This window comes from Prunus mume, linkage group LG3, assembly GCF_029339155.1.
Source record: "Prunus mume cultivar Tortuosa linkage group LG3, ASM2933915v1, whole genome shotgun sequence".
Lineage (NCBI taxonomy): Eukaryota > Viridiplantae > Streptophyta > Magnoliopsida > Rosales > Rosaceae > Prunus > Prunus mume.
The window spans coordinates 5,685,413-5,697,446 of NC_142700.1; the positions used below are offsets into that span (position 1 = coordinate 5,685,413).

General features: G+C 36.0%; 1 protein-coding gene and 1 pseudogene across 2 annotated transcripts; one reads left to right on the forward strand and one right to left on the reverse strand.

The window, feature by feature from the left end:
• Positions 1-18: 18 nt before the first annotated feature.
• On the reverse strand, positions 19-2,956 carry LOC103325236 (GDP-L-galactose phosphorylase 1-like; annotated as a pseudogene). Its single transcript, XR_016125165.1, has 7 exons — positions 2,423-2,956; positions 2,133-2,254; positions 1,987-2,046; positions 1,668-1,898; positions 1,226-1,402; positions 676-923; positions 19-389 (listed from the first exon to the last, which is right to left on the reverse strand). The product of XR_016125165.1 is annotated as a GDP-L-galactose phosphorylase 1-like (transcript).
• Positions 2,957-4,421: 1,465 nt separating this feature from the next.
• On the forward strand, positions 4,422-11,717 carry LOC103325237 (GTP binding protein). Its single transcript, XM_008227386.3, has 12 exons — positions 4,422-4,696; positions 5,120-5,287; positions 6,164-6,287; positions 7,146-7,237; positions 7,486-7,584; positions 7,837-7,950; positions 8,622-8,686; positions 9,112-9,228; positions 9,682-9,757; positions 10,003-10,095; positions 10,499-10,549; positions 11,365-11,717. Exons 1-12 carry the CDS (start codon positions 4,610-4,612, stop codon positions 11,461-11,463), a joined length of 1,185 nt encoding a protein of 394 aa, XP_008225608.2. The 5' UTR covers positions 4,422-4,609; the 3' UTR covers positions 11,464-11,717.
• Positions 11,718-12,034: the final 317 nt, after the last annotated feature.

Sequence of the window (12,034 nt, forward strand, 5' to 3'; positions counted from 1 at the left end):
CTGAGCCTTTAGGGCAAGTTTGAAAGTTGTCTTGTTATTATGTGGAAAACTCAGTCATTGCAATTATTATATCATCACATAGCGAAAATTTCTGTTTCAAAAAAAGGAAAAGATAATCTATACTTGCTGAGCGTCTATTTCCAAAAGACAACTTGAAACTTCCCAATCTCATCACAACACAGCTCCTAAATTCAAGAAGCAAACTTGCTGGCAATGGTGCAACAGAGCCGCTTCACCCCTTGGAAACCTTCATCATCAAGGGTGACGGTAGTTAGCTGTTTTAGCAGAGCATGCTCGGTAGCTTGATCAAATTCAGACCTTGACTTAACCACGAAGTATCCCCCACATTCCCAAGCTGAAAGGGTACAAAAGTTTTCTGATGTATGTAGCTGCACAAACAAAATAAATTCCTGATAAGCATGCACATCAAATGTGTAACCAGCAGACAAGCCATCAAACTTAGGATGTACGATTAGAGTTCTGAACATTTTTTTAATAATAAAAAAAGATAATCAATTAACCATGCTTATAAACGTAAAAGCATCTCCACACATAAACATGCAAAGCTACATGGTACATGTATTACCACTGTCACAATAAAGTTACAGGACTGAACCCAGACAATAAATAGCATCTTTGATGTTTTCAGTTAAAAATAAAACCATAACCATTTACCTGAAAAAATAAAAATATTCTTTTGCCATGATCAGATATCAGCAGATTATATGGAATGAGCTTTTCCTGTAAACACGAACATATCTCAGCAAGAACCTCCATCATCATATTCAAGTGGTTGCTCTCAAAAACGAGAGTCTTAATGGGGTAATCTGTAACAGAAGAGATACGCATCCCCTCTTGCCCATTGCCAAAAAAAGTATCCAAAGGCATGAATTCAACAGGTAAGGGATTTGAAGGTAGCAGGCCTGCACACAAGATGTATTTTACACACTCAGTTTGTTGTTGAGTTGAGATTGAGGGTATAAACATGTCATGGGCCTCTCCACCCATTGTTGGTTGGATGCTCTAATTCTATCTGCTATAAAAGATGAAATGCGGTAAACCAAACTTCTCTATCTTTGAACAGAAAAGTTTTTAACAAAAGTGACTTTACAAGTAATTTCTTGATGTTGCCATAAATCGTGAGCACAGGTGACTAAAACATCAGTTTACCTTATCGAATATGTCATAAGATATAAAATAATACTTTGTATAAGAAATTCTATACCTGGAAATATATATGAGAAGCACTAGGTGAATAGTCATAGAATAGGCGAAAAGAGCAATTATTTACTTCAACAGCAACACGCAGAACTAGTTCCAAGGATTTTGCATCTAGGAACTGGTGAAGAATGTAAGAGCTATGTGGTACCAGGAAGACATGGCCATATTCCACAGGGGATGACTGAAAAGTAAGCAAAGCATCATTTAGTTCTTTCTTACCAAGGTAAAATGCTGTTGGCATATCTAGAAAACCAAAGTCCTAAAAAGCCTCTAAAGAAATGTCTACATTTAAAAAAAAAAAAAAAAAAAAAATTTCAGAAAAACAATTAAACATCTCCACTTCGCATGGTTATGATCATTTGGTTGGGGTACTTAACAACCGCTAGTTATCAATTTATCACCATTCATGGCACTAAAAATTTGAAAAAAGATAAACAATGTCTTACGTTGATAGTAATCAATAAGCCACAATCAGGCACGGCAGCTGAAAGAACAAGCTCAGGGTTTAACTTTTCACCACTTGCAACACAGAAGAGTAACTCCTCCTGGCGTTCCATCCAACTAAACTCAAACACATCTTTTTGGTGGCGGATTTTGTTCTTGCCCAGCTTTGGCATACAATCCCTACTCCATCCTTCATTAAACTGAGCAATAAACTTTCTCCTGCCACCAATGACCTGCATAAACCATAAAGTATCTCCAACTATAAGTGCCTTAACTTAATCATCAAGTTAAAAGAAACATCAGGCTGTTAATAACAAAGACCTTAATTTCAGAGGTTGTCACATCATATCTGAATAGACCTTTCCACATTCGATCTTCCCACTACAAGGTAGGAAAAAGCATGTAAGTCAATGTCTAAATGACATAAATCTACAAGTAGCAGGGTTGTAATTTGTCATGTTCCATACCTGCGCTAGAAGAATAGAATCTAGCACACTCTGTTCTTCTTCAATTAAGCATGAAATGCCTCCAACAGAACCATTATCCAATACAGAATTGCTACCAAAGCGGTATAAAGGGATTCTTATATCTGAGAAAATTCCTTTATTAAGATAAAAGTAACAAAATTTGAAGTCCTTCTGATACTATAAACCAACCAAGAAAAGCAATACGGGCATTGTAATCATAACAAGAAGAAAAATCAGACACTACCCAATAACAATCAATAAAAAATGCTAAAACACATCAGAGCACAAACCTTGCAACGACAGTGGAGGAGGGCACTGAGACAAAAAGTTGTCGTCTTGAAGCTGCTCCACTGTAACCATGTCTACTGCTTAATAAAAAACGAAGTATTTTGCAAAATGGCAAAAAACCCAGAAGGGGAAAGTTGGACGGTCGTCGTTTCTATCAGCAGCCACCGCCGGCGAGGAAGGTAAGATCGGAGGGATGCCCACCGGCCGAGGGTAGGGCACCGCGACCGCCGTGAAACGAAGGGCATGCAAACAAAGACTTAGAAAAAGCTCTCATGCATTCTCTGCCCCTTGAAATCTTAATGCTAGGAGTAATTGCTTTGATTAGAGCCGTGATTGCATCAACGAAGCCAGCCCTTGCCGGACCAGCGGTTGCAAATCTATATGGTGATCGAGATTGGCGAGAATTGTGACCGAAATTTGTGTATCTCTGATTCTCTGTTGACACGGCCTTTGCTTCTGCTTCTTTTCTTTCTGTTTCTTCTTCTCAGGGCGTCTTTAGATTTCCGAAACAGAGGTACCAATCTACGGCTGCTTTTTCGACGAATAGGAACGTGACGCTTGTGGTCTGGTTTTGAGTCGTTTGACCGAAACATAAAAGCCCAGTGGGCTAGCCTTTGCATCATCAGCCAAAATTGGGCCAAGATTGCACCCCAGATCCAAGCCTACTTTGTTGTAATAAAAAAAATTCCAAAAAACCCAATATATTTTTTTGCCAAGATTAAGCTAAATGAGGTTGCAAGTTTAAAAGTATTTTTCATTTGGCAATTAAAAAACTAAAATTTGATTTTATGAAGATGTTGAGAGTCACAAAGACCAAAAATTTAAATTACGTTATCTTGTGCTAGAATTTCACAAGATTTTGTTGTAAACTAAGATAGGCTAGAGATCTTTTAATCTGTACAAGTCAAACTGAATTTTGATGTTATAAAACTTAAAAACAAATTACTAAATCAAATACGTACTACCCAGAAAGAGGCTTTGCTTAGTATTGGGTCTGTGAATTTGGTGCCTTTCCATTGATTGTTTCACGGAGACATGTTGGCGTATAGCCGCGCGGCTATACTTTTAAAACATTCTATTTATCGAGTATAGCCTACTTTTAAAATATTATATTTCGGCTATACTCTTAAAATATTCTATTTATGGCCTATAGCCGCGCGGCTATACGTTTTAAATACTTTACAAAATTGTATTTATTGAGTACATCCGCGCGGCTGTACATGTAAACTAATTCCATTTATAGAGTATAGCCGAGCGGCTATACATTTACGGCTATACTTTAAAAAAAAATCTATTTATTGCGCATAGCCAGTTGGCTATACGTTTTAAATATTCGATTTGTAAAGTAAGCCGGTAGGCTATATGGTTAAAAAAATTCAATTTATGGAGTATAGCCGACCGGCTATACGGTAAAAAAAATTATATTTTATGAAGTATTGCCGCACGGCTATATTGTAAAAAATTTATGTTTATTGAGTATCGCCGCTTGGCTCTATTGTGAAAATTCCTATTCATGGAGTATAGCGGCCTGGCGATACCGATTAAATATCTATTTATGAAGTCAAGCCGCACGGCTATACGGTTTAAATAATACTTATTTAATTACTTTAATTAGTATTAGTTCTTTAGTGAATAATTAGTATTAAATATTTTAATTTACTTCGTAAATCCTATTACTTAATAAATAGTAATTAATTTTTTTAAAATTATAAAATTATAAAATTATAAAATATTAATTATTCATTATGTAAATAATAATTAAAACATTACTACTAATTAAAGTAATTAAAAAAAAGAAATTCGGATTATGCTATTTGAAGGGTATCGCCGTGGCTATTTTGTTAAAATATTCTATTTATAGAGTATTGCCGGTCGGCTATTCTATTTAGTATAGCCGCCCGGCTATACGTTTGAGGTATTCTATTTAAAAAGTATATCCGGCCGGCGTTACGCTTTAAGTATATTATTTTTTAATATACAAAAAACAAAAAATAAAGTCCATAAAATGCGAGTGTGCGTGTCAACTGCTCACTAGGGTTCGAACCGTTGGGTATAAAAAAGCTCAGAACTGATAACTGAAATTTTTTACTCTCCCTTCTCCTTAAACCACCTCACCACCTCACTCCGTACAAAACCCTAGAAACTCTCAGCTGCTCGCTTCGTCTCCTCGTCTTGCTCATAATCTCAAAATGCCTCCCAAATCTGCAAAAGCTAAGGAAGCACCAGCTGAGCGACCCATCCTTGGCCGATTCTCATCTCACCTTAAGATTGGCATTGTAAGCTCATATCCCTCTTTGTTCATTATGTTTCTCCATTTATTTTTCTGTTTGATTCCCCATAAAACTAGGAAATGAACAGGAAATGAAAAAAATTGGGTCATTTCACTTCATTAGCGTGTAAGACAATTTTGAGCGATGCCGATTCCATATGTTAATTTTTGGGTTGAGCTATTATGACCTTTTCATTTATTTGTTTTTAAAGCGCAGCATCATGCGTGTTAAATATATATAATGAAACTTTTCTTTAAATTTTGCGTTCAATTTAATATTTTACCCCAATTATTGAGTTCTCAGGTTGAGCTGTAATTGTACTTAGTTTTGTAGTTTTCTGTTGCATTTGCAAGTCCACATTAAAAAGGAAAGTAATTAAATATTGCAAATGATGAAGTGATTGTACTCTAAGCTTTTGTTTCTGGATAGGTTGGATTGCCGAATGTTGGAAAATCTACTCTTTTTAACACTCTCACAAAGTTGTCAATACCTGCTGAGAACTTCCCTTTCTGCACAATTGAACCCAATGAAGCCCGAGTCAATGTTCCCGATGAGCGATTTGACTGGCTTTGTCAATTATACAAGCCAAAAAGCGAGGTTTGTCTCTGACTTGATTTACTGTGGGAAGCCTTATGTTATGGTTTTTTTGCTAACTACTGAGATCAGGTTTGGCTGGTAGTTTTGGTATCTTTCAGACTATGACAATTTTTTAAACTTATGATACTCAATGGATTGCCTTTTGGCGTTTCCATTCAGACTCTTGATTCTTATTAGACCTTTTTTTTCCCTTGAATTTTCATGATAGTTTTTGCACTCTGTTTATTTGTATATCATTGCCGTTGCTGCCATGTCCTCCCGTTTTAATCCTTGCTGTCTCTTGTGTCGCACTAACATTGTTCCCTTCAATGTCATTGCTTGCATCTCTATGATTTTAATCCTTACCATGTATTGAACCCTACTATGAGTTGTTTAGTATTTCTGTGTTTGGCATCTTTTTCATCAGTCTAGTCCTTACCATCTATTGCATGCCACTGCTTAACATATTTCAACAGATTCATTTAACATGCTGCTTGAGTGTTGGTTGTCAAGCAATAGATTCCCTAGATGGTTGCAATAATCTACAAACACCAGGGCATAAATGAAAACTTTTAGTGATGAAAAAACCAACTAAAGAAAAATAAAATACCAGGGTGGACATTGACAGGTCACCATAGGATCCCAAGTTTAGGTCCCCTTCTTAGTATTTTGGGCAATTTTCGTGAATGTTGATGGTACTGTAGTAGGAACAGACCATCTACTTGTTTGGTTACTAACACAATTTTAATGACCTATTTCTGCAACCAAATATGTTTATATGAATGGTGATATTATTTTTGACAAAGGCAATTGGATTTTTCATTTTGGTAGGTAAGCTTATTGTTCAGCATATAATTGAACTTTTTCTTAACATGTGCAATTCATTTTGATATGCAGGTCTCAGCTTTTTTAGAAATCCATGACATAGCCGGACTTGTTCGAGGTGCCCACGAAGGACAAGGGTTGGGCAACAGTTTCTTATCCCATATTCGTGCTGTTGATGGCATATTTCATGTTTTACGTAAGATGTTTATACTTTCGATGCGCTACATGCTTGAATGTTGTTATCTTAGAAGGCATAGTACTTCTGTAACAGCCAAATAACTGTTGATTCTAATATTAACATGAAGAACTAAGAGGAGACTTATTAGTCTGTCTTGAGTAGTATCGTATTTATTTCATGTCTATCTTTAGGATGATGGACAGTGTAGCTAAAGTTTGAGAAAAACTAAAAAAGAATCTTCTTTATGAGGGGAGTAAAACACTTATAGTGGCTAAGGGGAGTTAATGTGTATACAGGTCACAGCGTTTCTCTAACTTATCATGTCTTTGGGCCATTCAAGTTAATTGGATGGTTGGTATACACAGTACAATCCAAATTTCAGTTGGTTTTAGTATGTCATGAGAACATAAATAATTGTGACCCGTGACATGCTTCAAAGAAGAAGACCCTGTGCATGTTCACCTTCACAGTGGTGTGGCTTGGTCCTCAAAGTTGTATTTCCTGTTGAGGGAGAATTTCTTGGATATGATATGAGGGCCAGAAAGACGATTCTCTTTGGTGGTGTGCAGTTTGGCTCTTATGAGGACTGTTTGGATGGAAATAAGCAATAGGTTTTTTTAATGATAAAGCAGAGGAAATGGATCTGCTTTTGGATGGAATTAGTTTTAACTTCTGTTTGGCATCATTGTCAAAGCATTTTTCAATATTCCTTTTAGTGTCGTTCAGCTCGATTGGGGAGAGTTTGAAGTTGAATGCAGAATGTGTTTTTGTTGAGGAGGTGGATCTGATGGACTTCTCATCTGTCCTACTTGTAATGGTCTTGTATGAATGTATTGCTACTACGAAATTCACTGTTCTCTTTAACCATTTTTCTAGGTGCATTTGAAGATCCGGATATCATCCATGTTGATGATACTGTGGATCCTGTGAGGGATTTGGAGATTATTAGTGCAGAATTGCGCCTAAAGGTGTGCTTTACTTGTCTGTGATATCCTAACTTTGGTTGATTCTTGGTTGCTTTTTATGATCTATATTTAAAACCATCATTTTTTATTCGCTTTCTCTGTGTGAGTGTGACTTAATGCATTTAAACCCTGTAGCTCCCCTTCTACTCTTACTTTCCAAAATCTCATTATGCTTGTTCTTTTCTATCTTTCAAGTTGCAACTTATCTGTCCATATAGATTTTTAAGAGAGTTATATCTTATTTTTTCTAGGATATTGAATTCATGGAGAGGAGGATAGAAGATCTTGAAAAGAGCATGAAGAGGAGCAATGAAAAGGCGTTAAAAATTGAGCATGAGCTATGCCAAAAGGTTTGTTTTATGAGATGATTTAGTTTAATATTCTTGAATCTTGACTTTGACGTGCAACCTTTTTGTTTATGTCATGGTAATGTATCTGGTGTATTGTAATTAATATAGAAGCTTGTTACTCATGGTTTATTAGTATAAGAACTATGCTTGTCATACTTTTGGTTTTAGAATCTATAATATCCCTTAGCATGTATTTAAGGATTTGTTTTTGTTTGTTACTTACTAAATTGAACAATGATCGCATATCTAAAGATCAAGGCATGGCTTGAGGATGGAAAAGATGTCCGTCTAGGGGAGTGGAAAGCTGCTGAAGTCGAGATCCTGAATACCTTTCAATTGCTAACGGCCAAGCCTGTTGTTTACTTGGTAAGTTACAGTCTTGCCAGGAACAGTTACCATGGTGGCTTTGTAATTTTTCTATACTGGGTGCATATTATATCTATCTTCTACTCCTTAGTTCTTCGTACAATAAGCGTATGTAAATGATATAAATATTTTTTCCTTGTAAATGAATGTCTTGGTTTATTGGTTGCATGACCTCCTCTTGAATCAGTTGGAATCTTAATGTCTTGCCTTTTTTAGGAGCATGTCATGTTTTCTTTCAAAACTGTATGAGAACATAATCATGTGAAGAATATGTGATGGGATGTTAAAGGAGTGTAATCATGTGAAGAATCTGTGGTGGGGCATTCAAAGAAAATCAGATGAAAGAGTTGTATAGTATTGACCTTGTTTTCAGAAATTCCAATAGACCATAATTACAGCATTGTACTCATATAAAGAAAGATTGGTGAAACCTGTATAAATGTTCACTAAAGTCCATAGGGGTTGACTTCCAGATGTAAAGTACCGTTCCAGTTTCTTACATTTGGTTCTAAATCAGATTCTCTGTCAAATTATAGAAATTGTGCAGCTGCTAAACATTTTTTGGGCGCTTATGTTTATTTAGTCTGGCCTTCCAAACCAGGTTCTCATATTTAGCTATTTTATGTGTGGATGACGATTTGGCGATATCTGTACCTATATCATTTCCACAGGTTAACATGAATGAGAGAGATTACCAAAGGAAAAAGAACAAATTCTTGCCAAAGATCCATGCTTGGTATGGCCAACTTTCTGAAATATTTGTTCTCTCTATTCTCTCTCTTGCTCTGTGTATTTTTGCATGTGTTTGCCAGTGTGTTTTCATCCTTGTGTGTTTGGTAGGTTTAGTCCATACAAGAAAGTGCAACTTGTTTTGTGTTTACACTTGGCATCCTTTTCAATTTTCACGTGTTTTATTGACCAAACTGCCTTGCTATGAATGAATCCTTTAGGATTCATACTATTGATTTACTCAAACAGGTTTGTTTTTCCTATGAAATACTTAAACTGCATACTTCATATATTGATTTAAGGTGTTTATAAATTAAATTAAAATATTTTTTTAGTTCTTATTCTACCATTTTCCTCTAAAATGTGACTAAATATGTTAAATCTTGAAAGTAATCATGTGATGAAGGTAACATTGTCCTTTCCATGTTACAGGGTGCAGGAACATGGAGGTGAACCGATTATTCCATTCAGCTGTGCATTAGAAAGGAATCTTGCTGATTTGCCACCAGAGGAAGCAGCAAAGTATTGTGAGCAGAACAATGTACAAAGGTTAGTTCAACCCTTGATATGTCGTGAGGATTGAATGACTCCTGACATATAGTTTAAATCTTTCGTTATCTTAGTAAGGAATAGTAGCTAAAGTAAAATTATATTTATTTTGACACAGGCACACACTGCTGTCTCTTCTTCTTAACCTATCCTTTAGGGAATTTGTCCTGTTTTTATTTCTATGTTGTGTTGATACTATTGTCCATGTTTTGGGGTCATTGGCAATCTTTTACAGTGGGTTAAACCACAGACTGGTTACTATTGTCCTGAATCATGAGTAACCTATATACGTTGGTACTACCAAAATCAGATTGGTCATTGTAGTTGGAGTCCCTTACTGCCTAATCTATATTGGAAATAAGCCCTTAGAGTTTTGCAATGTAGGAACAGACTAGATATGCATGTAATATCAAATGTCTATGCTCTATGCTGACTGGATCAAATCTGCTACAGTGCCCTTACCAAGATCATAAAGACTGGATTTTCAGCGATTAATCTCATATACTTTTTCACTGCTGGCCCTGATGAGGTAAAATATTATAATATTTGTCCTCATTACCATTCTTTTTAATTAATGTCTTTTTTTTTTGGCGCAAAATTTGTTTATATTATAATTTGTATGAAAATTTTAAGAATTAAATGTCATAATTGAGTAGTAAATTGATAGCATCACCAAAAAGGTAAGTAATTTCTTTTGGTGTCATCAGCATGCTCCAACACAGCCTTAGTTTTATGTACTTGGTCTGAGTCTACCACTACTAATACCATTGGCAGGTGAAGTGCTGGCAAATTAGGCGGCAGACAAAAGCTCCTCAAGCTGCAGGGGCCATCCATACTGATTTCGAGAAAGGGTTTATTTGTGCTGAGGTTGTTCCTACCTCATATATTCAATCTTGTCTGAAAATAATTCTTCTTTAGTAATATCTTTACTAGTTCTAATTCCAATATACTATTTACAAGATACAAGAAATTTCATTTGTGAATGTCTTTTCTATTCAAAATTATGCTTAGAAAAAGAAATTCGAAGAAAAAAAAGTTAAAGATTGTTCCTTTCTTTTCCTTCTTGCTACTGAAGAGCTATCACCTTCCCGTTGCCCTTTCTTTTGTTTCTTTTCTGAAATATGGGGCTAATGCATCAACAAACTATTCTTTCTATTATCGTGATCTTGTTGTAGGGACCACCACATCCTGTCCTGTCTGCTATAACCGTTATACTGTTGCTTCTCTGCTATAATCACTAAAGCGCTCCTGCCTGTTTTTAAATTTACAGGTGATGAAATTTGAAGATCTGAAAGAACTAGGTAGTGAGCCGGCTGTTAAGGTATGGGATATGTTCTGACCAATGTAATATATATGCTTTAAAACTATTTTTTGATCATATCATTGCTTCCATGACATGGTCTTTTAGATCATGATCCAAAGCGTAGGATTGTGTTCCTAGACCCTTAGATGGCCTTTTCACACTGTCCTAAAACTCACCCAGTATTTGGATTTGGTAGGACTGACGAGATCATGGAATCAGTAAGATTATGATGCTTCTTACCAAGATACCAATTTACAGAATAATTGGTTTTGGGTTTTTTTACCCCCTTCATTTGGCAGAATCATACATGAGTAGAAGGCTAAAATCGAATTTTCTTAGTTTCTTGCTTTTTGTCTGCGGCCCCACTCCCCAATTGTTTAGGGACTCGGATATTTCCAATTTCAAGTATCAAGAATAGGACTAACACAAGTCATTAAATGTTACTTGCTCCAGATTCCTTGTATAATTGAGGTTCACCTCTTACAAACCTTGCCTGGTCAGTATGAGAGTAGAAGCTACATCAGACTAGAAAGGGTACTATCTAGCATATGAAGAGAAATGAAATATTGTATTTTGTTTACAGTATATAATGAACTGGAAAAAGAAAGGACTAATGAGTTTTGAAAAGATGTATTGATTGGAAATTCAGATGCCTTCATAAGTTTTTTTATGGAATTCACCCAGAAGCTTTTAGTGTCAATAGCTTTGAATTTTAGAATAATAGGTTCCGAAGAGGGCCCTCTGATGTTTCATCACCTATTTGCTCTATTCTATGAGGAACTATAATGGGTTTAACATCCTAATTTATTTCATGCTCTTTCAATTCTTCGCAGGCTGCTGGTAAGTACAGACAGGAGGGGAAGACATACGTGGTCCAAGATGCAGATGTGATATTTTTCAAGTTTAATGTTTCGGGGGGTGGCAAGAAGTGAGATAGTTAGACCTCTCCAGCATAGCATATATCAATTTGTTGATTCAGAGAGAGCATTTGGAGATGGATCATATGATTGTATACTGCATCGTGAAATGATGAATTACCTGTAACATGTTATTGTATTTCCTGGCCAAATTTTTGTTCATCTAGTTCGGTTGCCACTCTTCGATATATTTTGGAAGTTGTGATTGTAGGCTTATGGAGAGTGAATGGATGATACAAAGCATAACGCGTTTATCTGAATTTTCTTCATCCATATTCTAATTTGAATTTCCTTTGATTCTCCCCCTTACTAAGGTAAAGTTTTTATCTTTTTCTTTCTCTTAAGACCTTTTCTGTACGAACCTTTTACATTAAGATTTAACCTAAGAGAATCTATCCCTTTACACTCCACCAAATGCTACTTCAGCCAAAAGTTAAAAGGACGTGCTATAATGGTGCAGTTCCAAGTCTTATCTCAGCCGGAAAAAATCCATCTTCTCTCTCTCTTCTCATCCAGACTCTTATGCGGGGCCACCCACCGGCAGCCTCAACCTACCTCTGCCCGATCTCCTACTATTTATCCCTCC

Coding starts and splice junctions, on each gene's coding strand:
- LOC103325237 (XM_008227386.3), top strand. CDS start 4,610: ATGCCTCCCAAATCTGCAAAAGCTAAGGAAGCACCAGCTGAGCGACCC. Junction 7,585..7,836: donor AGCATGAGCTATGCCAAAAG/GTTTGTTTTATG, acceptor GCATATCTAAAG/ATCAAGGCATGGCTTGAGGA. Junction 9,758..10,002: donor TCACTGCTGGCCCTGATGAG/GTAAAATATTAT, acceptor TACCATTGGCAG/GTGAAGTGCTGGCAAATTAG.